This window comes from Macrobrachium rosenbergii, chromosome 9 (assembly GCF_040412425.1).
Source record: "Macrobrachium rosenbergii isolate ZJJX-2024 chromosome 9, ASM4041242v1, whole genome shotgun sequence".
In the NCBI taxonomy this organism is placed as follows: Eukaryota; Metazoa; Arthropoda; class Malacostraca; order Decapoda; family Palaemonidae; genus Macrobrachium; species Macrobrachium rosenbergii.
This window is the reverse complement of record NC_089749.1, coordinates 31,852,797-31,879,989: the sequence shown is the minus strand read 5'-3', so window position 1 is coordinate 31,879,989 and position 27,193 is coordinate 31,852,797. Positions and strand designations below refer to the sequence as shown.

The 27,193-nt window shown below is 37.4% G+C and overlaps 1 protein-coding gene across 2 annotated transcripts in view; it reads right to left on the bottom strand.

Moving 5' to 3' along the window:
• The window catches only part of LOC136841677 (V-type proton ATPase 116 kDa subunit a 1-like), a 163,073-nt gene that overhangs the window by 54,962 nt on the left and 80,918 nt on the right, over positions 1 to 27,193 (bottom strand). For both annotated transcript variants that reach the window (XM_067108868.1, XM_067108867.1), the window contains exons 6-9: positions 7,797 to 7,923; positions 2,117 to 2,293; positions 1,738 to 1,950; positions 395 to 542 (exon numbers count right to left, since the gene is read on the bottom strand). In XM_067108868.1, the coding sequence (XP_066964969.1) occupies positions 395 to 542; positions 1,738 to 1,950; positions 2,117 to 2,293; positions 7,797 to 7,923 (665 nt within the window). The remainder of the gene's footprint in view (positions 1 to 394; positions 543 to 1,737; positions 1,951 to 2,116; positions 2,294 to 7,796; positions 7,924 to 27,193) is intronic.

Below are 27,193 nucleotides of genomic sequence, written 5' to 3'. Positions count from 1 at the left end.
TCCTACAGCAACATAACTACGAAGTGACCTCCTAATTCCTCAAACATGTCAAAATTGTTAATACTCATTGTTTTATTAAAAACTGACACCACATGGAATTAAGTCAAGCTTGATTTCTAATACTTATATTTACAAAGAAGGAACTTGGCCATCATGTAGAAAACCAAAAAATTAACATACTGTTAATAAATACTTAATCAGTAACTCTAACCAAGATACAAGTCAACATAATTACTAATTAAGTACCATTATATCACAACTGGCTTTTTAAAAGAAACCTACTTTCCTTATCCCCCTTGAACTTCTAAATGCAAGCAGCTACTATCCTAGCAATAAAATTCATGCCAAATGCTTTATCTATCTGTAACTCCAAGACAAAACACTAACAACTTACCTGGATTGATCTCACGGTAAGTAGCAACACCGTAAGAATCAATTAGGGCTTGAAAAGCTTTGGTAAACTTGTTTGTGCGATGGAAGGTAGGTGGCGCTTCTATAGTGTTTAGTCGGTTCAAAATTGCTGGCAAACTTCCACTTTTCTCCTGTGAAAAGTACAATATTATAAAACATATAAACTCTGGAACTACTAAGTTACAGTATTTATATATACTGAATTTGGTTATCAATAACTACAATACACACATTATCAACTATAGTTTCTAGATTATGTATAAACTTATTGCCATCCAACAGCAAGACAGTTTTAGTAAAATAAAGTGCTACAAAACTCTTTTGATGCCTGAATCAGCAAAAATAAAGCACTTGCACTTTCTATATAACCTTACTCATGAAAATAACTGATTTGAAGGATTTCATTCTCAGCACCCTGAGTAGCACTAAGAGAGAGAGAGAGAGAGAGAGAGAGAGAGAGAGAGAGAGAGAGAGAGAGAGAGAGAGAGAGAGAGAGAGAGAGAGAATATTGTCTCCTGTGCAGAAAATAACACTTTGAGAGTTAATGCAGTTATAAAATTAAAAAGATGAACACACTGACCCATTATTGCTTTACATAACATCGCAAATTTCAAAATACTAAAAATCTCAAAAAATGCAATTCATATACAGGTACCAAATATATCAAATATTATGCTCTGAAATTTAACATCTTACACAAGTCTGTTAAAAGTGGAAAATAACAAATACTCAGTTTTACATCAAGTAAAATTACACAATCTTATACCATATTCCCCTGAAACAAAAATTTATATACCCTTTGGTATTATTAAGTCTAAGCCAATCATCAGACTCATTTCCTTTCCCTAGTAAAGAACATTACAGTATTCTTCCAGAACACCACAACACTTGAGCTACATATGCCTAAAAGACGAATGATAACTAGTACAGGCAGTCCCCGGTTATCGGCGGGGTTCCATTTCTGAGGGTGTGATGATAACCGAAAATTGCCACTAACCGAAAATCGGCGATTTCGGCGCTTTATCGGCGATTTTCGGGGGTTATCGGCGCCAAAAAGCGCCGATTTTCGGTTATCAGTGCCTCTGTTAGTTATGTATCGGCGCCAATACCCAATTATCAGTGCCGATAAGCGGAAATCGGCGATTTTCTGCGCCGAAAATTGCCGATTTTCGTTGCTAGACAAGCCCCATAAAACCGAATTGCTGTTAACTGAGCCCACTGTTAACCGGGGACTGCCTGTATGTGTATTCTTATAAGACAAACTAGCCAAACAACCTTTAAAGTTGAATGATAACTGGTGACAAACACAAAAATTTGAGCGCTTACAGTGCCACGGCGCAGAGCCAGCTGAACATCCTCAAGGTTTACAACAGGGATCCAGCATTCCGCAATTAATCCATTTTGGATAACGTCCAAGTTGAACATATTCAATGTGTAATAAATGCTCTTTATTTTCCATACTTTCATCATCCAGGCACGAATGTTGCGAGCTGCCGACACTAATACCCGATGACGGTGATCCTGGGTTTGGCTCAAAACCTATAATGAAAAGAAAACTATTCAAAGAACTTTTCTACAGTAAAAATGACAAGAATTAAGAACCAATGGTTCTAAAAAAATAAAAATGCCTTCCTAAAATTATTCATGACATGAACATATTACAATCTTAAATATCAGTTTTAAAGGCAAAATTCATTTTACATACAGTGTTCAGATCATCCAAGCGTGTTTTCACACCCATTGCCATTTCTCGTCTATCAGCAGGAGCCTCAGGGCATGGGTACATGGTTGCACGAAATCCTTCACAGATCTTTTTAACACGCATCTTTAATTGATCGCCTTGGAAAAAGATGATGAACACAGACTTGTATACTTGCTCACCCTGTAACAAAAATAGGAAAAATATAAGGGTTGAAACTTTATTTTTACTTAAAAGCTTAATAACCAGAGATTAAGATATATCTCATCCCCACAAGTGAAATCTCAAGTTTCTTTAAAAGCCAAGAAAATACGTGTGACAAAAAAAAAAAAATACAGTAAATCAAATTTGAACAGTTGTGCAGTAAATCATACATATGAAACACCTGCATCTAGAACTACAGTGATACCTTTAATTTGTAAAATGAACCTCATGACAAAATTAACTTGGAACCAGCAATATATCATCATCATCATTCAGCAATATAATCAGACCCCAGAGTTAAATTATGCAACTCTCATATGACTTGATCTAACGGGTTTGTCTTAAGCAAATCTATAATGCTATGTAATAAAACGTAATTCTTTAAAAATTCAATGAGTGGATAAACTGAAAATGAAAAAAAAATTGACAAAATTTCCTTAGTTTCCAAAAATTTGCCATTTGCTGTTGGCTGAAGCTTGGGCATTCAAATTCATTATTCCATAAACTTTGCCATTCTTGAGATTATTTAAGATAATGGGATTTGAGTGATGAAAATTAAAGACTGGATCAGTTACAACTGATATGGTCAGAGTAATTGCATGGTTGGCTGCTTTACTGGCACTCTCAATTCCCTTTATGCCTGCAGAGGCAGGGACCATATTACACCATCTTCACAGATTTTGTGGAACTGAAACTTTCCTTTTGTAGTATTGAAACTTTCCTTTTGCAGTACAAGATGATTTTTAGGACAGTGATTTTAAAGAGTTTCTAGTCACTGAAAATAAAAAATTTGTGACATTTTTATAATCTTATGTGCCAAATCTATTGAGCACAGTTCTGATTGGTAAGGAAAACTGATCTGCTTTATCAGGTAATATGGCAGAAAATCCTGAAACTGACTGAGAATTGGATCCATTGGTAAAAACTGCATAGTGTAGACCTTTGCCATTTATGTTCTGCTGTGTATTGTTTACGAAGTTTAGGAATATATGCAAACTTTAACCAATTACTTAAAAGAGAAGTCCAGATCTTACTGGCAGTCTTGAAGGAGCCAGTTCTAGTTCTGGAGAAAATTATATTCATAATTACTGTACTGAATAACTAAAAGTGGAAATTACATTCATAACAATTACTGAACAACTCAAAGTACAAATTATTTTGGCAGATGTCTTGTGGATGTATACCCTTCCTAACCCCATTTTCACTGATCCATTACAACAGTTAGCTCTACTTGGGAAAGGTGGAGGACAGTTATTTATGGTAAGGCTTTTTTGTTCAAATAAAAATACAAAAACTTGTAGTTTTATTGCACTTCACAGTCATCAGGTCATGCCACAGAGACAAGGTTTCACTAATTTAAACTTGCAGTCATGGATTGGAGAGTTTCTAATGATGAGTAAGGTTGTGATATATATATATATTGGACCCCTGTAATCTAGTCCAGATAATAGAACTGCTTTACAAAACTAATAATGTTGATCTATCACCCCCCAGCTTGAATGCAATATTATTCTGATAAGATTTTAAGTATCTGCATTTACCAATTATACATAATTCCCAATTTAGATTTGAATCAGATATTAAACCTAACAGCTAAAATGTCTGATTCATAAGCATTTCTTTTCCTCTTACTTATAGTTTCATTTCACAGTTTTTTCCAGCTGAATTCTCTAGATAACATATTAATGTTTGTTTTCTAAATAGAGATCTGAAATCTAAGTCAACTTTAGTTTTGGCCAAATTTAAGATTTGTCAAGTATGTCACAGATTTGATGCAATGTGAAACATATCAAAGATATCCCAGCAGACATTACTATTCCTTGGAACATTATTAATTCCCAAATACATACAGAGTGCTCTGCTAAGAACACTACTTTAAGGAGGTCCATTTCAGGGTCTATGTTTTGGATTATCATCCTTACATATGAGAAAGGTAAGATCAGTTAAATAGTTTTTTATGAATATAGGCAAGCGTCCATGAACATTATTTTTTAATTGTATATTTTGAGAATTTAGTCTCTCCAGTGGTGTCAAGTGCATTTCAACATAAAAAATGTGTACATGTTCAAAACCTATATGGATGTGGTCTATTAAAATGGCTAATGAATCTGCTACTCTTTTGTAGTGAGACCCAAAATGAGATGGAATAATGTCCTCCTTGTGCATATTACATGTTAATCTAGCATCGATAATTTTTTAAGAATGTAACAAACAGAGCTTGAGTCTTTTCCAGGTTTAGTTACTTGCATAATTACAAAATTACTCCACCCTTTTGCAAACAAGTTTCTTAACCAAAGATGAATGAAAATTGTAATAAGTACAGTTTTGCTACTGGTGCCACGGTTTTTTTTTATTGCAAAAGAGATTCTATCTTTTCCAGCAGCTATTATTATTATTATATTATTATCAATTACTCTAAGCAGACCAGAAAAGTGGTGTCTGCTCTCTTTGCCAGTTGAAGAAAAAGTGACCACGTGGTGTGGACAGAGCGGAGGTATTCCTCCACTCACAGCCCCCTCCGCATAAAAGGAAATGATTCGTTTCCCTGTAGGAACTAAGCAAAATTCATGGACAGATGGAAATCTCTTAACTAAGGTGCACCAGAACTCAACTCCTTTGCAAAAATTCTAAACAATAAAGTCAGTAGTTTTGCTGTAAAATTCATTAAACTCTGCTTCCGTAATGATAGGGAGGCACTACACTGACAGAAGGGGTGTTTTGTAACTTTGCTTCCCATCATGATCCTATTGTGCTGTTCTTTTCAAAAACATCACTGAAATAAAGGGAACATTCTTGGTGTGAATAAGAGCAATCTTTTTCCCATCTCTATATGGGGTCACTGTTCTGTGTAAGCCTTCTCCATCTTCTGTCTTGCGCATCCTGTTCTCTTAACCCTTTTTCCCGCATGTCATTTGCTACGTTATCCTTCCATCTGAATCTTGGCCTTCCCCTCCTCCTTCTCCCAACCACCTCCATGTCCATGACCCTTCTACACACATGATCCTCCTCTCTCTGCATAACATGACCAAACCACTGCAATCTTCTTTGCTGAATCTTATTTGACACTTCTACCACTTTGACTGTCCCTCTAATATAATTGTTTCTGATCCTATCCCTTCTCATGACTCCACACATCCATCTCAACAGTCTCATCTCTGCCACTTCCAACTTCCTTTCTTAAGCCTTCTTTATTACCACGTCTCAGCTCCATAAACCATCGCTAGTCTAACTACACTTTTATAAAACCTTCCTTTTACTCTTGCACTAATCCTCTTGTCGCACAATATTCCCAATGATCTCCTCCAATTCATCCAAGCACACTGTATCCTGTGGTTTATTTCCGAGTCCATGTCACCATCATCCATCACACAGGACCCAAGGTACTTGAAAGTAGTAAGCCTCTCGATGTCGTCTAAACCTAATTTACCTACACCCTGTTTTCTTTCCCCTCCCATCCACATATATTCTTTCTTAGCTCTGCTTATCCTTAAACCTCAACCTTCTAGTGCTTGTCCCCTCAACTCTAGCTTTATCTCCACCTCTTCTCTAATCAGGTCCACCAAAACATCATCATCAGCAAACATCACACTCCACGAGACTTCTTCTCTGACATCTGATGTAATTACATCCATCACAAAGTTCCCACAGTGCTCCTTACCTGAGTGGTAACCTCTGCATACATATCCTGGACTACTTTGACATACTTTTCTGAAACACCATTCTCTCTCATACATCTCCACACTTCTTGCCTAGGTACCTGATCATATGCCTTTTCCAGATCAATAAATACTGGATGTCTTTCTGATGTTTTTCCATTGCTTGCCTTACTGCAAAAAAATTGCATCTACTGTACCCTTTCCCGGCATAAACCCGAATTGTTCTTCATTTATTGTTTCATTCCTTATTTTCTCTATAATTCGTTCACATATTTTCATAGTATGAGATATCAATTTTATCCCTCTGTAATTTGTGCAGTCTTGTATATCCCCCTTTCCCTTATATATTGGGACCATAATTCTATTTCTCCAGCTGTCCAGCATTTTTTCTTGGCGGTAGACCTTTGAAAAAAGGTCCCAGAGTATGTCAACCCCTTCTCCTTCCACACATTTCCACACCTCAACTGGTAAACCATCAGGTCCAACAGCCTTTCCATTTTTCATTTTGTCAAGTGCTCTCTTCACTTCTTCTCTGGTGATATCTGGAACTTCTCTTACTCATGGGTTTCCCTCTTCTCTTATTCTTCTGGGGTTCTCTTCGTTTAATAGCTTCTCAAAATGTTCCTTCCATCTTGCTCTTATACATTCTTCCATTGAAAAAACTCTTCCATTTTGGTCCTTGATCTGCTTGATGTGTGTCAGATCTTTAGTTGCTCTATCTCTTCTTTTTGCTATATTGTAGATCATCTTCGGACCCTCTGATGTTTCTACTTTCTCATACATCTCATTTATTCCTTCTGCCTTTGCCCTTGCTACAGCCCTTTTTGCTTCTTTATTTGCAATTTTCCAAGCCATTTCATTCTCCACAGATTCATCCCTTTCATATATTATTCTTGCTTCTTGTTTCCTTTTTACCTTATCTTGAGTATCTTGGTTCCACCACCAGTTCTCCTTATCATTAGGTGGCCCTCTACCTGATGTTTTCCCTAACAGCTCCTCTGCTGTTCTCAGTATCATTGTGCTATTTTCTGCCCACCAGATGTTCACAACATCTGCTAATCTAATGCTGTGCAGGACCTTTTCTTTAAAACCCTATCTCATCTCTTGGTCTTTTAGCCTCCACCACTTTATCTTGGGCTGCATTTTCCCTGTGCAACCCGCCATATCAAAAATTCAGACACAACTAACCATTGTTGTGGGCTAACAGTTTCTCCCTTTATGATCTTACAGTTCTTAACTTCCACCAGATGGTTTCTTCTACACAACAGAAAATCTATTTGCGCCTGTCTCCCTCCACTACTGTATGTTGTGTAATTTTTGCTTGTATAAAAGGTGTTATTTATTGCCAAATCAAAAGATAATGCAAAATCTACTATAGGTTCTCCTTCTTCAAGGTATGAATAAGAGTAATATGAGCAATAAAAACAGAACTATTAATCATAATAATAATAATAATAATAATAATACAGGCAGTCCTGGTTATTGGCAGGCTCAGTTATCAGCGCTGCAGTTTTACGGCACTTGTCTAGCGACAAAAAATGGCAATTTTCAGAGCCGATATGCGCCAATTTCCACTTATCAGCGCCAAAAAATTGTCAAATTTTGGTTATCAGAGATTTTCACTTAATGTCACGCCATCGGAACGAAACCACCGCCAATAACCTGGGACTGTCTGTAATAATAATGAAATCTACTTGTAGTTATTGTCTACACTTTCAAGTCTTTGATTTCCACCTGACCATCAGGAAGAGTTTAACTTAACTCCATCTTTTTGATTCAGCATTGGTTTCTATGTCAAGAGACAATAATAGACAACTCTTACTTACCGTTACTGGATCTTCAAGCGGATCTTCTATTATGGCTTGACGCAAAAACACATTTCCTCTGCATGCCCTCCAAAGCATGCGTTCAAAGGCTGGGATTCTTTCTCGCAAAATAACTCCAGCAACAAATCTGAAATGTCACACCAGTAAACAAATAAGCAACAGCAAAATATGTACTTGTTCCTATGTTCCCTATAAACCTTATAAAGCAGAAACAACATGATATCTAGCCATGTGTAAATAATGCTGTAATTACTTTACATAAATTGCATGTTTAAAAAATATGAATAATTTCTGAAAAAGCAAAACAAATTTTAAACTTTGGACTTTTTGTAAAACTTGACATGGAAAGCAATGTGTTGATATTCTTGTATAAAGATAAGTGATTAAACTGCTGCCAATACAAAACTAAAAATAATACACTTGAGATATAAATCAACAATGGATATGGGTGTAATTTTTGTATAAGAACTGAAAACCAATTAATTAACTTTGATTCACTCTAATTACAGACATTACTACAAAAATATTTTAAAAACAAGAAAATTGCAATACATTAAGTGGTTATCTTACCCAAGAAGTGTATGGATCAGGGAAAAGTCAAGTACGGAATACTATACAATTATGTTAATGACTGTACACAGATATACAAGTTAGTTGGGTTAATCATATTTTTACCAACTGAAAATACATTTTATCTTGATGCTGGAATGAAAAATTTCTACTCAAAACACAAAGAACAGTCTAAGTTGTTTGTCTTTGTATTTCACTTCAATTTGAATTAAATGAAAAATCAACAGAACTACAGAATGAAGGTGAAAGCGTTAAGTATCAAATAATTCACCACTTACATAAGCAACCTGATCTTTATGGCTAATATACCTACAATACAGTCCAATATTATCCTTATTTACTGCATGTAATCCCACTGAACTAAAATACTTTCCAAATTACACCTACACAATTTCATAATGCTGTGAAATTCATGGTGGAGATTTGTCTTCAATGAATATGGAAGTAGGAGAGCAACTGTCATTCAATATAGAATTGATCAGTCCATAGTGGGGATCAGTCTACAAGATTAACCCAAATATAATTCTTTACATTTGGCAGATCTGAGGACAAAGATCATCCTGTGTACTGATATTGATTAAACTACTAAGTTCACTGCCAAAAATGCCAAGGCAATCTTTAAGAAAGTAATGATTCCTGTTTTTAAAGTAATCCTCATACAGAGGATGAGCACTTTAAATTTGCAAAGCATTCAGCCACAAGGTTAAACAGTAGTCTTACAGTTCAAGACATACACTAGATCTGCAATGATTTATTTGGATAACTGGTCAGTGGATGTTGTGTCAGATGAAAAATTACCTCTTTTGCACAAATTGTCATAGCCCAGTGGTTCACAAGGCTGGGAACCAAAAGGCTACTGTCAATGCATTTCCATCTTTTTATAAAGAGGAAAACCCTTTACAAAGACATACAACTACTGTTAAGAGATGAGAGACATAAACAAAAGCATAAGTAGTAACTGCCAAGAAAGCTATAGCTCATTCCCACAGATCCAAAAGTGGTCCCAAGTTCTGGTACCAATTAAGTTTCTAAAGCCATAACACTGCTTTCTCAGAGAGGACATACTGTGGGAATTTACAATTATATTAGAACCTGCTCAAGGAATATGGCTATACTATGAACACTCGAAGGCCTGCAGCTCTTGAAATCCCCTACAAACCTGATTCTATTTGATAATATTCAAACCAACAAAAATCAGTAGCTAAGGACTTTTCAAAAACTAGTAAAAACAATGAAAAGAAGTCTTCTCTGCCTGCTGTCACATGATCCAGACAGTTTTACATGTACTAAATATGGGATGGCCTATATTTGTTGTTTGGCCTGTAAAAGTTGCCATGACACGAAGTTATGCTAAAACTTGGTTCCATTTACCAATGCTAAGACTTCTCATGGGAATGGGGAAAAAACCTGTTTCTCATAAACTCATGCTTTTCCTAGGAGATCTTTGTCTTTATGTTCTATATTCCAACACCAATAAAATGTTACTTTCTACATGCTTTTACCTCTTTCCTGGGCAAAACTTAATAACAGACTACTGTACATACTATAATCTCCAAAGCTCAATCTTCAACATGTTATTAATAAAACTCTACCTTCGATGATTCAAATAAATATTCACACTTCCAAGACATATCTCTTCAATGTGGGTAAATATATTCAAAACCTCAAAGCTGCAGTTTAATTTTATTGTCCCAGTAAAGTAGTTTAAAACATACAACCCCCGACTTAAAAGACAGCTGCTTTAAAAATGTTACCACTTTTGGATAGAGGGTCATCCTCTTTACTAAACTTTTAGCTGTACAATTGCTTCTGGTTTTTTAAGTGATTTAGATCTGTTGCTGCCAGCATACTCTTCCCATTGTTAGGGGTATCTTAGGGGTTCTACACTTTCACCTATTAATTTATTTCCAGACCACTTACTGATATCAATTCAACAGAGGGATGTAATGGTTTATAACAAGTTAATCTACATTGTTATCAATTTCACTAAACTAAAAAAGGCAAATATAATTACAACATTCATCAATAATAACTGAAAATTGTGAAAATTGTATAGGGTGAACTACTTTACATAAAAGAAAGAAGTCCCCAATCAAATGAAAAGTAAAATTTCATATTTTTCATTCTACCAAAACTATTAAATGAGAAAAAGTAGATATCAAAGATAACTATCTATAATGATCTACAACACGTTCCAAATAATTTCTGATTGAATGAATTACTTAAAGTCTTGTAATTCTAAAGAAACAAGTTTTTTACCACCTTTTTTTTTTTTTACAAACCCATCAATCACATTTACTGTATGTCCAAATATGTCATCTCTGAATGTCCTCAAATTCCACAGCCTATTGTTCAACAGGCAGGAGGATGGTAGTCTCACAGCATCAAGCACCACCCAGAGCACAGGTACTTAATCTTATTCCTCAATGAAGACCTGTCTCTAGCGTGAAATCCAGCTTTGATGCCTCTAAGTAGTTTGTACTGAGGCTTGTGAATGCTCTTCAGGATCTAGGATTTGATCATGTGGGCTATTTATCAAATATCCATGGGTCAAATGAGAGTGACCAATTCAAAGACAAAACACATATTCACTAATAGGAATACGTGATCCCGTCACAGTGCATCTTTGACCTGCTTTAAAAGCTTCACTTCCTTTAATGCCTACACATTGTATATGCAAAAGTATTTTGTGTATTACACGTCTAAATCTTTTCTATAGCACTTCCAGAGTTGCTAAAAACAATGAATTTCTGTGATGATATACCTTTAATAATTTCAATGGCTGATCCTATTGCACCAATTCTGCTCTGAAAATAGAAGCATTGTTAGGCAAGGAAGACTGACATGTTTTGTTGAATGATATGGCTGCAAATCCCATGCTTGACTAGGATCTGGACCCATCAGTGCATACTGCATACTAGTATGAACTACCAAATCTTTTATCTTCTATTGCATGTTATTCCACACTTTCATGTATATAGGCATCTTTTTTTTTTTTATAAATATTTCACGTGTATAAGTTCATATCTTATGGCATAGCCCAAGGAGGATGTAGTTCTATTCTTGGATGAAATATTTTTTGTGGGTTCATAGTATACTGGAAGGGTGTGAGGAAGGCTGGGAAAAAGTGAATTAAATGGAATTGTGAGATTATACTCAAATTATATTTAAATTATGATCCACTAAAAATAGCAATCCTGCAGAGAAAAAAAGCTGGAGAATTCTCAACAGAGCTGTTAACAGCACTACAGATGCCTAAAACAGTGGGGATGGTGACTGTTGGGTACCTGTGCTTCCTAGCAGTGCATACATAATGAGACTACTACCCTCCAGTCTACTAAACAAAAGACTGTTGAGTCTGGGGACACTCCAAGAACATGAACCTGGACACACAAAACTGATGGAGTTGTGATGAAACAATCTAAAATATCTAATATTTTAGATGTAACCATTTGCCTGTTGCAGCAAAGTGCATCCAAAACAACAGTTTTAGTGTTTGCTGAATACGGCACTGGGTGAGTGAGCCTTCACCAATAAGTTTATGTTGTACTTGCCAACTTGTTTATATTAGTGCTGCCATTCGTCTAAGCATCTACAAGAAGCAACTCCACACATGTTGTCTTCCAATAAGATTCACCTGATCAGGCAATAAATTTTGAGTTAACAAAGTAACCAACCATTCAGTCTGCCCCAATATATGAATACTAATTTCCATCACAGCAAAATACTTCAGTCCTCAATAAGGTAAAGACAAACATTTCAGAAACAAATTTATAAAAAATAGGTAGAACAGTGCACATAAGTCCTCACACATGATTACACTTACTGCAAAGTAAGTAATGCCTGCAACTTCAAGTCACAGTGCTTACAGAAGAAATAAATGTTCTAATACATAAAATTCTAAAACACTAATTTTCATTAAAAAAGATACACTGTACATACCAATATGCAATGTAACAAATTTTAAATAATTTTTATTTTTCATAGGTTTACAACCAAAGCCTTTGCTGAAAGAACGTCCTTCATTGTGAGCTGGAATTGGTTGTTTACAACATGGTAACAAGGTCCTTAAACTGCTGGTAGGAGGGTCAGTGGAGGAAACCCCCATTCACCTGCTGCCATTATTTTTTCTATCAGCACTGGGGTCTTAGCAGGGTGGTTGATGAGGGATTATGATAAAAGGCACTGGTTTCTATACTAAAAAAAAATTTTCAAAAGTATAAAAACCAGTGCCTTTTACGTAAGAATATTTCTTAACCCTTAAACATCGAGCCTCTATTTACAAAAGTGTCTGCCATATGCTGGCGGTGTTCGGGAGTTAGCGCCGAAGCGGAAAAAAAGTTTTTTTCAAAAAATCACAGCATGCTTAGTTTTTAAGATTAAGAGTTCATTTTTGGCTCCTTTTTTTGTCATTGCCTGAAGTTTAGTATGCAACCATCAGAAATGAAAAAAAATATCATTATCATATATAAATATTCAAATATATCACAGCGCAATAAAAAATTTCATATATAATTGTATACAAATCGCGCTGTGAGCAAAACGGTTAAAGCTAATGAGTGATTTTTTTTTCGTTGTATTGTACACTAAATTGCGATGATTTTGGTATATAACAAACTGTAAAACAATCAAAGCAACACAGAGAAAATATTATCACAAAATGATGCATGAATTTGTAACGAGTGGACGTAAAAAAAGTTTTTTTCAAAAATTCACTATAAATCGAAATATTGTGCTAGAGACTTCCCGTTTGTTGCAAAATGAAGGTAATTGATTGAATATTGCTAGACTGTAAGTGTTTAAGCTTACAATTGCATTTTTCAACCATTTCAGACGAGTTAAAGTTGACAGAAGGTCGAATTTTTTCTATTTATCGTGATCTATATGAAAATATTTCAAAACTGATAAAAGCTACAACCATGAGTTATTTTTTGTTGTATTCTACATGAAATTGTGCACATTTTCATGTATAACACTTTATGTAACGCCTAATAGAAAACGGTGCGAAAATGACGACAAGGTGACTAAAGAAATTCTGAGATTTTCAGCAGAGTTACTGCGCGTGGAGATAAGGAAAAAGTTTTTTTCAAAAATTCACCATAAATCAAAATATTGTGCTAGAGACTTCCCGTTTGTTGCAAAATGAAGGTAAATGATTGAATGTTACTAGAATGTAAGAATTTTAGCTTACAATTGCATTTTTCGACCATTTCGGTCGAGCCAAAGTTGATCAAAGGTTTAAATTTTGGCACTTATCGTGATTTATATGAAAATATTTCACATAAAATATTTCAAAACTGATAAAAGCTACAACCATGAGTTATATTTTGTTGTATTCTACATGAAATTTCGCACATTTTCATGTATAACACTTTATGTAATGCCTAATAGAAAACGGTGTGAAAATTACGACAAGGTGACTAAAGAAATTATGAGATTTTCAGCCATTACAGTGCGCGGAGGTAAGGAAAAAGTTTTTTTTCAAAAATTCACCATAAATCGAAATATTGTGCTAGAGACTTCCCGTTTGTTGCAAAATGAAGGTAAATGATTGAATGTTACTAAAATGTAAGAGTTTTAGCTTACAATTGCGTTTTTCGACCATTTCGGTTGAGTCAAAGCTGACCGAAGATTGAAATTTTGGCACATTGTGATTTATATGAAAATATGATAAAAGCTACAACAATGAGTTATTTTTTGTTGTATTCTACATGAAATTGTGCACATTTTCATATATAAAACTTTATGTAATGGCTAATATAAAACGGTGCAAACATTATGACAAAGTGACGAAAGAATTTCTGAGATTTTCGGCCAAGTTACTGCCTCGGGCGTAAGGAAAAAGTTTTTTTCAAAAATTCACCATAAATTAAAATATTGTGCCAGAGACTTCCAATTTGTTGCAAAATGAAGGTAAATGATTGAATATTACTAGAATGTAAGAGTTTTAGCTTACAATTCCATTTTTCGACCATTTCGGTCGAGTCAAAGTTGACTGAAGGTTGAAATTTTGGCACTTATCGTGATTTATATGAAAATATTTCAAAACTGATAAAAGCTACAACCATAGGTTGTTTTTTGTTGTATTTTACATGAAATTGCACACATTTTCATATATAAAACTTTACGTAACGGCTAATATAAAACGGTGCAAAAATTATGACAAAGTGACGAAAGAATTTCTGAGATTTTCGGCCGAGTTACCACACAGACGTAAGGAAAAAGTTTTTTTAAAAATTCACCATAAATTGAAATATTGTGCTAGAGACTTCCAATTTGTTGCAAAATGAAGGTAAATGATTGAATATTACTAGAATGTAAAAGTTTTAGCTTACAATTGCGTTTTTCAACCATTTCGGTCGCGTCAAAATTGACCGAAGGTTGAAATTTTGGCACTTATCGTGATTTATATGAAAATTTTCAAAACTTATAAAAGCTACAACCATGGGTTATTTTTTGTTGCATCCTACATGAAATTGCACATATTTTCATATATATAAAACTTTATGTACCGGCTAATATAAAACGGTGCAAAAATTACGACAATGTGACGAAAGAACTTCTGAGATGCATCGCTAATGCTTTGTAGTGTGAGAAGAAAGAAATTCGCGCATGCGCAGCTGGGTAATGCTTGTAAACAAAACAACAGCATGATCCGTGAACTCCCAGCATCCCTCAAGGCGCATGATTTAAAATCTTTCGCAAACTAGGCCTATAACTATTTTTCCGCGAATATTTAAAAAACTTTTTGTAATCGACGTACCGTACGTCCACTTGGCACCCGACAGACAATTTTAGTTGATGTATAATACGTCCAGTCAGCGTTTAAGGGTTAATGTGAGCTGGACTCAAACTTTCTAAATTGATAACAAGGTAGTTAACAGGTGGTTTGCGGCAGTGGGGGAAAACCCTCACACACCTGCTGTCAACAAATACTTTTTCCTTTGGCATCAGGGACAAAGTGGAGTGGTTAAGGTATGAAATATCTATGATAAAAGTATACAAAGGAATAATGCAGATTACTTTTAAAGTTTTGTTATTTTGTATGGAAACACAACCCATATCCTTTTATGCAGGAAGACTTACTCCTTAGGTGGGAGGTTGTTTCTCAACTGATTTGAAGCTGTAACCCAACCAGAATGTCACTTTCCTGGTCAAAACTGTGAACAGAGGAGCAATGACTCCCGTAACCTCCTATTAGGTCTGACATACAAATAGCAAAGTGATAAGCCCCAGAACCTAGGCGAGTGTCTGGAGTCTCGCTCAAGTAGAGAAATCCTTGGAGAACTGTGTAACCCCTGTAAAAGTTAAACAAATTGGAAGACAGCTAAACCTAGCCATTACAATTGATAGGTTTACAGTATAGATCTACCACAGCTGCTCTTTTATAGGAGAAAGTAGAAAGGGCCACATCTTACTTATCAAGGTTCTAAAACTGGTTGCTCAATTGAGTAAGACACCTGCATCTGTGCACGGGCTCAGCTGCTGCACTGCAAAGGAGGAAAAAGGAGGAAGGAAGAGAAGACAGTCACTATACCCTTCAACCCAAGCCTTAGGCCCTCTGAGTATCTAAAGCATGATGCTTTACTGTTTAAGGAGCTGGGTGATTATATACAACCTGTTGAGTAGCGACCACAGATCCCAAGGAGATTGAGTTTTGGGACATCAATGCCCCTCAGGTAGAATGAGGTAAAGGTATCTGATGTAGAGACATGCCATCACCACTTGTTACGGAAAAGTTACTCTAAAATTCCAAGGGTGGTTCTTTGTCCCCTTACTTTGTGAGTTTTCAACCGAACTATGGAACTGTCCACTTTTTAGAAGTACCATTAATCGTTTGATTACATCACTCAGCAAGAAAGAAAAGGGGTTCCTAGATACCTACCTCTTGTTTGCTGCTAATGTATTAGCAATTAAGTGCCAACTCTCTGGTTTAAGAGATTAATTCCTACTTATGTAGCATCCATGCCTCATACCAGGTTGAGAAACCACTCATCTGGAACAAAGGCAAGGTCCTGGAGAGCTCTTGCATATTTCATCAGAGAGCGGTAAGTTTTGTGTTTTCACCACAATGTGAAGACTCCAATCCTCCAAAATATAAGAAGGCTGTTTATCCACCAATATGCTTCATCAAGATCACAGGTTGAAGCCTCCCTAAAGACCTTATATGGAGCTTGAGTTGGGCCATATAGGAAAAGTTATGTCCCATCCTGGAAGCCAAAGCCCAGGTATACACAGCTCAACCAGACCATGAGATCTATGCCCTTCAGTTTGAAGGCCTGGGTCATGGCAACTATAGCCTTTCACACAGGAGACTGAGAAGAGCTTTTCTCAAAGGCAGACAAGGAGGTCTATGATCTGCTGAACAGCAGCTATAACTGGAGAATGTCCCCTCTACGACATCAATCACCGAGGATAAGCCACTTCTCCTGTTGGGAGAGTGGCCACTGGGAATCTCCCAGCGAGCCTTACAAGAGACCCAGCAAGCCACTTGACTTTAGCTAACAAAGGAGTTATCAGGGTATTCTGAGCCACATGGTGACGAATACATAGTTGACGCCTTGGTGGATCCGACTGAGTGAAAGAAAGGCACATATTTCCAGGTTGTCCCACAGGTGTTAGAACAATGGGAGCCTCCTGTTGAGTTGCTTGGTGAACAGCTCAATCACTAGGGATTCCACCAGCTCAAACAGAGTTCCTCTGGTAAAGGTGTAAGGACTGCTTTGTTTCTTCTATTTGTCATAGGCCAAATCATTCCTCATTCTTGGAATGTACATGGCTGACAGCTTGTTGGCAAGGCAAACCGCCCACTCATGTATCTGCTTTGTTAACTGACAAAAGTTAGCCCTTACTGGCCGGGCTAAAATATATATTAAGAATACCCCTAGACCAGGCAAACTTTAAGGATGACCAATTTTTAAAAATACATCAATGGAAAGAAGAAGATATGCAAATGCACATGGTATAAGAAAAAAAATTATGAAAAATTTTGTGTACCTTCCACAGGAAGTTGAAAATGAATATTTCCAACCCTGCGCAGGGCCTCTCTTCCAAGGAACTCGTAAAAATATGCTAATTTTACCAAGTTATACATGTTTTTTTAATATCTTTTCATTATATTTTGTAAAATTACAATTACAGCTCACACAATATCATAACAGATAAGAACTAAAATCAGTAACAAATTCATTCTGAGTATATTTATGGTAAAATATTTACAATATTACTAAGATGGGGAGATTCAGGACCTTTTAGTGAGGTATACATGTTTTTTCTAATATTTATTTGTATTTTAGTTTGCAAAATTACTATTATAGCTGACATACTACCATAAAAGACAAGAACTAAAACCAACAATCCCTTGGTATATTTATAGGCAAATATATAGATGATGTCCTGGGACAGGGAGGTGCAGTACATTCCCCAACAAAATTTCAAGTTACACTGATCTCCCACTCTCCTGTACATACTGCGATACAGTCTGACCTCGAAAATCCAGCATTCCATGGTCTGGGAACTCCCATGATCCAGGATGTTCTTGAATCAGCCACCTTTAGTTCTTGTAACTGGCGCCACACGTTTCAGTTTTGGGATTTTTGGGATTTTGGAACTGAAGCTTGCTCCATACATACACAAGAACAGTTTATTTCCAACAGAACCATTCTGTGAAACTCAAAATATACAGGATATAAAAGAACCATAATTTGCGTATATACTCGTGTATCTTCCGATCTTGTGCATCATGCAGTTATTGAAATTTCATCCCAAAACATGATTTCATCACATACATCATGTACAGGCAGTCCCCAGTTATTGGCTGGTTCCTTCTGAGGGTGTGATGATAACCGAAAATCGCCGATAATAAAAAATTGGTGATTTTCAGTGCCTCTGTTAGGTATGTATTGGCGCCAATATCCAACCATTGGCGCCAGTAAGCGGAAGTCGGCGATACAAACACAAGTTATCGGAACTTAGTTTGGAGATACTGTTGATCTCCCGGTGAATCGGGCAAAACAATGGGAAGTTGCAAGCTCAAGGCTTGATTCATGGATGCAAAACCAAACTTGTCTGTCATACATCCACCATCCTGGAGTGTGTCTGGTTAACTGCTGTGATGCGTGTGCTACTGCAAACCTGAGCACCCACACCACCAATGGAGTGCGTCTAGTTGACCACTGTGCTGAGTGTACTACTACTAACCTGTGCACCTGCACCATCAACTGAAGAGATGATAGGACACAAGCCAACCCCCGCTTCTTGTTGACTAAGGAACTACCACGGTACTGTTCCTTAACAACACTGTGGAATGCCTATCCTTTGATGCAGAGGCTTAGAGATCTAAGATGATCCAGGTTCTTGAGGTGCAGATTAGGTCGAGCTAGGCAAGGCAAGGCTAGGCTAGGTTTAATTTATAATAAGCTAGGTTAGGTTAAGAACCCAGCCTAACCTTACCAAACCCAAACCTTGAAGAACGGTTAACTACCTTCTGGCTGATGCCAGAAATCCCAGGATAATGAAGTGCAGGATTGGTAGGGTTAAGCTAGAACAAGTTAAGCTAGGCTAAGTACCCAACCAAACCTAAGCCAACCTAATCCTTGCAGAGCAAGAGACTACATTGTGGTTGATGCCATTAGACAAGTAGCTCCAGGATACTGAAAAGGAGGTCTGGTAAGGTTAGACAAGAACCAGTTAGGCTAGGCTAAGTTAGGTTAAGTACTCAACTTACCTAACCTCTTCAAGTGTTTGTGAATGTCCGTCAGTTGATGTTTTGAGGCACAAAGTATCTCTGGAGGAAGTGTATAACCCCCAAGTGGAAGGTAGTCGTCGTACCATTAGCTAGGTCCACTCATCTCTCTGAGAGAGGATGGGAAGGAATGGGTAGTTGTCGTCTCACCATTAGGCTAAGTCCTCTTGCCTCTTTGAGAGAAGGTGAGAAGGAATGGGGAGACCTAGCCGAAGACCAGGACCCCTCTTTCCATCTTCAAGAATTAGTCTTCATCCTTGCTAAGAGTAGTATTGCAAAAGAGAAGAGAACACTGAGGTTGTTGCACCAAGGAGTAGACCTGAGCCGTAGACCCGTGGGGTAGGAAATAATTCCGATTGCACCAGGAAAAAACCTTGCACGATCAGAATTGGTTGACTACTGTAGGGTTGTTTAGAATGGCTAGGGTGACGTCCATGGCTGTCCAAATCACATCCACGGCCATCTGAGTCACGACCCGTCATCCAAATCACGTTCCTGACCGTCCGCATCACGTCCCTAAACATCGGAAATATGCCCGCAGCCATGCGGATCACTCCTCCAGACATGATTTCCAATCACCTCCAAGGCTGTGGAATCAAGTCTGCGGCTGTGGGAATCACATCTACGGCCATGGGAATCACGTCCGTGGGAATCATGTCCACGGCTGTCTCATCTACGGTCTTCCTCAGACAAAAACGAGTGGTAGTCATGGTTTCTCTTAGGAGAATGCGAAACTCAACGAAGGCAAAGCGAAGAATCCATCATTATGGAACAGCCTATCCAAACATCCGTAAGAATAGGAATCACGATCTCGGAACCTCTTGGGAGTGTGAAGTGAACACTGAGGAGACAAGGGCCATCGTTGGGCGCTCGAATGAAGGTGGTCTGGATTTTTGGTGTGCATAACACCAGAAGGGAGCACCAAGGAAGGATCCTCTACTCGGGATTTCTTGAATGGAGCTTTATCGTCTTTTCTTCGAACTTGCACTGGACGCACTCGAGACGTACAACTGTTGGGAAGGCCTGTTCCTGACATAACTGGAACCCGTCCATCATGTGAGCGAGGGATGAGGACAGGACTTTCTGTGTCCGTCAGCAGAGGAGTGACAGCCACGGACGTCAGGAAGATTACGTCCATCTGCAGGAGAGCTACTTCCGTGGCCACAGACTTGTCCTGCATATGAACAAAGATCTATCAATGCTCTTCACTTGACAGAATTGAACAAGGCAGTGATTGGGTGGGCATTAGTCATTCAATGTGGCATGGCAGTAGACCAACCCGTTCCCTTCCCAAATCTTCACATGAGCGAGGTCAATGTTCGATTTCTGGCCACACCATCCACAGACTACTTCCACAAACCCGTGCGGTAGCTGTGATGTCATTATACAGCCGTAAGTCCAAGCTATCATGTCTATGGCAGTGCAAACCTGATCTCTCCTTGGAGAGTGAGAATGCAAGAGATGAGACGCTGAGGAGCGAGGCTGAATGGCTGACTGGAAGTAACTGCACATACGTGCGAGACTTCATGGACTCGGACGCTCAACAGGACACAGTCTTGGGAGCTGGAATGACGATCAGAGGGTCTCTTGGGAGAGCGTCAACAGGATGGAGTTGAGGAATGATGGAGACTGCCACAGACATGCAAGCGACAAGGAGACAACGGCCTAGGCTGGAAACCCGTCCACGGCTGTGCAGAATTTCTCACATCCGTCATAGTTTCATAACAGGAGCCTTGATATCACAGCCCGAGCGAGAAACTCTGTGGAAAGAGCAGGAGAAGAAGACATCAACTTATAGCCATTGGTCGCTGCAGTAGAGGTTCTCTGTTTGGGAGCAGGTAGAGCTGTTGTATCACGAACTGTCATGGCAGCTGAGATGGGATCCTTCCTTCGAGCACGAAAAGGGAGATGGGGAAGACAACACTGCTGTAGATTCTCTGATCGCTGATCTCTGCTGGAGTGAAAAATAACAGATTTTACAGTAATTTGTATTTTTCCTAAAACACAAACCCGAGGTCTTCACATATGGGAAAGATAACCCCATATGCAGAGACCGAGGGTCTGTATGTTAGGAAAAAAAAAAATGTTGACTCCGTCAACCACTGCTTTCATGAGAGCATCAGAGAACGGAGCGCTAGAAGTCACCACGGTGGAAGGGGCTCCAAAGCTCTGCAAGGGAAATGCTGCCGACAGAGCAGGAGAAAAACCACCACCACCGAAGGAGTTCCAAAGTTCTGAGAAGGATACCCTGCCGATGGAGCAGGGGTAGAGGTGAGATCACCGAAGGGGCTCCAAAGCTAAGAGAGGGATACGCTGCCTACAGATCTGAAATTACAGGACTACGAAGAGGAGATGGACTAGCCTCTGCAGCCGCCGACTCAAAACGGTGGTCAGGGTACACCAAAAACTGAAGTGGCAACACTAGTGCAGCTAGGCTAGGGGGAGAGTAGCAGGGCTGTCAACTATCGAAGGTGGACGACACGGTCAAGCGAGAGGGCAGTAAATGGGGTAATAGGCCACCAAAGGTTGGTACTTCTGGCAGACCTATAAAAGTCCAGATGTCTTCTGAGCCTTCAATCCTGAAAAAGAACAAGATGGTGCTGCCTCTTCACTCACAGGGAAGGGAACCTCCCACCCAGGGAAAGCCGGGGTACCCAGAGAGAAAATATCTCGTGAACCCTCTCTCAAAACTTCCAAAGTCAAAGCTATGGGAGAATGGGAAGGGGTAAAATCTTCCCAGGAAGAAGAAGCAACTGAAGGAAGAATGCATAAAAGAAAACAGACAGCGATTGAGAAGCGGCCATCGAAGGAAGAGAAAACCCCTTCCAAGATGGCGCCTTCTTCCTTCCTCTTGGCAAAATACCTCCACTGCTCAGGAGGCCAAGAACGACATTCAGAGAGGGGAAGGGAGTGAGCCTTCGACTAACATCCTCCCCAACCACAAGAGACGTGGCAAGAAGCAAGACAGGAACCGTAGACAGGAATTCCCACTGGTCCTGGAGAGCAACCCGTCGGGACCAAATGCACTGTCAAAGATCTTGCGACATCAACCTCCGTGTTGAGGGAGAAGGGAAAAACTTGCTAGGCTTAAGCAAGAAGTATATTCGAAAGCACTGAATACGAAACCTTGCCTGGAAACCTGAAAAACCCTCCTTGCCTCTATCCTCTAAATCTACACATTTGAAAGAATAATACATTACAACATTCCAAGAAATTGTGTAGTTGAAAACAAAATACATTGTTTGTTCATGAACACAGAATACACAAAACAAACACCATGGAGGTGATGGGTTTGCGTAATTATGAAAAAAACGAAGTAAAATATAAGGAAAAAGTCTCCCAAAACTTATGCAGACTTCATAGCAAGAATAAATCTGCAAGAACAAGTGAATATATCATTAAAGAGACATAGAAAAATATATTGGATATTTCAACATATCAATATGTGCAAAGTTTAAACAAAAAATGTAAACAGTGTATTATAAAATCAAACAGAAGAGAAAGCCGAATGGCAGGACAGAGAATGGAACGAACGTCTTGTCAAGACTGTGGACGGCCAAAAGTAAAACTGCACATAACTGAATGTATACCAGCTGGGTGGGCAGTGCTTCTGCCCCTACCATCGTTAACTGTTACCACAACCAACCTTGCAAGAATGTCTGCCTGTATGTCTGTTTATCTTTCTCTCAAGCATTTTGTATGGTTACTTTATTCCAAGCTTTGAAAAGGTTAATATCCTTGAATAAAAAGTGACTAATATAATTGTGTTTATCAGCAAACAAGGAGCTTTACATATTTATAAAAGATTTCACCTTTGTTATACATTGTAAAGATTACCTAAATTTTCTTAAGCCACACCATACAAATACAGTAACAATATTTCTTTTGCTTTTAATCATCAGTACAATTACACTACAATAGTACCTTGCACTTCGAACTTAATCCATTTCAGAAGGCTGGTCGAAATGCGATTTGTTCGAATATGAAACAAATTTCCCCATAAGAAATAAAGGGACTCAGGATAATTTGTTCCTGCCCACCCACAAAGTCCCCCTTTTAAAGTTTTTTCTATTACTAACATGTTCAAAAGTTAAATTAAGAGTGTACTGTAATACAGTTAAACAGTATGTTATACGAAGCAAAATTTTCAAAAAATTTTGTTTCCGTGTACAAGCTAAAAATTCAACTTACGAACTGTTTGATGAAAATGGCACTCGGCTGGCTGGGATTGAGGGAGGAGAGACTGGATCCTCTCAAGCAAAGAAATGGTTGCAGTAGTAAAAGGTTGATAACGAAACCAATTTTATTCACATTTTGCATGGATAATCAAAGGAATCGATAGCATATGTGTGTGTGTGTGCGCATGAGAGAGAGAGAGAGAGAGAGAGAGAGAGAGAGAGAGAGAGAGAGAGAGAGAGAGAGAGAGAGAGAGAGAGAGAGAAAGAGAGAGAGAGAGAGAGAGAGAGAGAGTAATCAGCATCGGGCAGATGTGAAAATCCCTCACGTGTGTATGACTGTCAACGTGTTTATTACACTTGGATCCTGAGTGCAAGAAGGAGATTTATTATGCCACAGCACATCAACTTACTGTTAGCAAACGGCAGAATTTAAAATCATTACAATCCAATAAACATGAGGAATATGCAAACAAATAAGTAACAAGTAAAGAATGCAAGTAAGAAAAGGGAAGAGAGATCGAATAACTTTTCACAAGGTCGTTTAAACAAACAATCCAAGGCACACAAAACCCAGTGTGTTTCATGATGTGGGGATGGTTACTTTTACAGTGCTAAAAAATCGTATAAAGCAAGTGTCACTTGATAGGTATTTTACCGTAACAAAAGAAGTGATTTGGGTGAATCATGTGTGTGAAAGAAGTGGAAAAATGTAGTGAAAGAGAAAAATCGTCCGAGCCCAGCTGGGAAGACAGTGGGAAGTGGACACCTGTCTCCCACCCAATAGCCCACCAGCATCCCCTCCCTCTCCTCTCTACAATCTCACTCAGCCCAGCCTGAACGCTCGCTCAAGTAATACTCTCTTTCGATTTTTTATTGTTACTGTATAGCATTTGATTGTTTTTATATTGTACCATCATGTTAAATTTATTGTGAAATTCCCCTTTTACTTTTTTTATGTGAAATGTTACCGATTTTACATACATACAGTAATATTTTTACTGTATCTTCTTCTCTCCTCAACAATATAAACGCTCACTCCCTCTATCTTGAGTCAGCTGTGCGTCACTGTATGATTTTGTTAATCTTTTTATGTTAAATTTTACTGTGAAAAGTTTTATTCTTTTATTTATTTTGTTGAATGTGGTTATCATTAAACTACATACTGTAAAGGAAAAAACATGTTAATACAGTTTTTCTCATAGGACACGGTAGGCCATTGAGTACACGTATAAACAAGATACATTAATGGGTCAGTTGAAGTATGAGTATTTTTTCGACAAACGACACAAAATTTCTTCCAAAATTTCAGTCAAAAAACGAAATGTTTGACATAAGAAACGTTTGACAAATGAGCTACCACTGTAACAATATTTCTTTTGCCTTTAATCATCAGTAACCAGTCACCAAACTTTTAGATCTTTTGTTAGCTTTCAATTAATAAATATAATGTCAATTATTTATATTAACTGTTTACAAGTATCACACATATATCACCCTTTCATATTTACATACATTCCAAGCTAATGCTTCTACAGAAAAAGTAAACTTTTCACTAGGAGAACCAAATGTAGTAGTTTGGGGAACTGATTCCTGACCCTGAATCCACTATAGCATAAACATAACTAAACCCCCTGTATTCGTGTTCTCACATTTTGCGGACTCACTGATTCGCTGGGTTTTCTGTAGAATGTATCTATAAATCATTTGTGAAAAATTCAGCAATTTGCAGGCTTTTTCGTTGGGAAATATTCACTAATTAGTGTATTTGACTTTTTCGCTTGGTAATATTCACTAATTAGTGTATTTTGATGTTATTTTCATTAAAATACATTTTTTATAATAAAAAAATGATTTAATAATTTTCAAATATTAAGACTAATAGTAATAAAAATAATAATAATAATAATAATAATAATAATAATAATAATAATAATAATAATAATAATTGCGTCGTCCACGAGTTATTTTCAGGGGAAATTCACCAAAAAAAAAAAAAAAAACAAGTCAGCCGAAGAAAACGAGGATTGTGCCATTGCATGGGCACATCTTGGACCTACAAGAAAACGTAAACAGGATACCGATAAGTATCACGCATGTGCCACACTCCTCCCCCAACTGAAGCATTTCACCTCCTGTTTTGACCAAGTTCAGCATGTCTTTTTAGCTCTCTCATGTTTTTTACGTTGTCGTCATTTATCTGCGTTTGTGAAGTGCTTTCGCCTTTGTTATTGTTATAAAAGTGTTTGTAAGTGATTGTTGAGTATTTTGAATAATATTTCAAGTGTTTTTCGATAAGATAAATAGTGAAGAATTTACTTTTTTTACAAATATTTCTGTCTTTCAAGAACATTTCCACCCTTCAGCTTCAATTGGTAAATTTTTTCCAGGAACACTTATTGCTTTTACGTGGGCTATTTATAGAAAAATTATTTGGCTTTCCACTGCAATTTTCACTTTTTTCTTAGCGTTATTCATTACCGAATAATTACGAAAAATTTAAGTGTAAATATGAGCACTTGAGAACCCAGTCGAGCCGCATAGTTTGGCCTAGGGTTTACGAGTGCGTGAATAATTTTTTGTACGCCTGTTTGTGCATTTGTAAATAACTTCAATGTGCATGTATTATATATCATTCAAACGGCCATTCTTTGTACTTTATCGTGCTGAATTGCAAAATGTAAAAATATCAATGTTTCTATATAAAAATCTTTGTTGCCTCCTTTGTTTGTGTTTGTTTTTCTTGCTGGTGAGTCGTTGTCTGTTGGATGGTGTCAGACTTCATCAGTCAGGTCCAGGGCAGCAGCGAGTCAGCAGTTGGGTAGCAGCAGCAGGTATTCGTACCTGAAAGTCGGGTTCAGAGCAGCAGAGAGTGTTTCGCCAACAGACAACAGATTTTGAAGTGGAACCTTCTTCGATGGATGTGATGGTTGTTGCCGTATTGGCTCTGTCTTTGTTGTCCGTTTGTAGCAAGTCAGTCTACAAGATGTGTTTATTGCTTTACTGACTGTTCGTATTTTTCATGTGATGTTTATTGCTTTACTGACTGTTCGTATTTTTCATGTAATGTTTATTGCTTTACTGACTGTTCGTATTTTTCATGTGATGTTTATTGCTTTACTGACTGTTCGTATTTTTCATGTAATGTTTATTGCTTTACTGACTGTTCGTATTTTTCATGTGATGTTTATTGCTTTACTGACTGTTCGTATTTTTCAAGTAACGTTTATTGCTTTACTGACTGTTCGTATTTTTCATGTGATGTTTATTGCTTTACTGACTGTTCGTATTTTTCATGTAATGTTTATTGCTTTACTGACTGTTCATATTTTTCATGTGATGTTTATTGCTTTACTGACTGTTCGTATTTTTCATGTAATGTTTATTGCTTTGCTGACTGTTCATATTTTTCATGTGATGTTTATTGCTTTGTTGACTGTTTATGATTTCTAATTTTTGGCCATTTATTTTACTGACTGTTTAAAGTAAATTTTGTGCTGCTCATGTGTTTGTTTATTGATCTGGTAATTTTACATTTTTTCTTCTTCTCCTGGACCTGACTCACTTGTAAATTTTTAAAATTTTTAAATAAATTAATATTAAGGTTATTTTTTTGGTTTTGTTTTGCTCCTTCCTCCTTTGTTTGTCACCTCTTGTTAGTCATTACAGCCCAATTGCTTGTTTTGTCTAGAACCTGTTGATCTTGAGGTAGCGAGATCACACAGGCGAACAACTGACTTTACGTGAAAAAAAATTAAGTCTTTGAGCTTCAATTGCTCAATTATTTACTGGGAACACCTACTGATTTTAGGTAATATATATAAAGGAAATTTATTCAGCTTTCCATCGCAGTTTTCACTTTTTTTCTAGAATTATTTATTACCAATTATGAAAATGTCAGCGATATA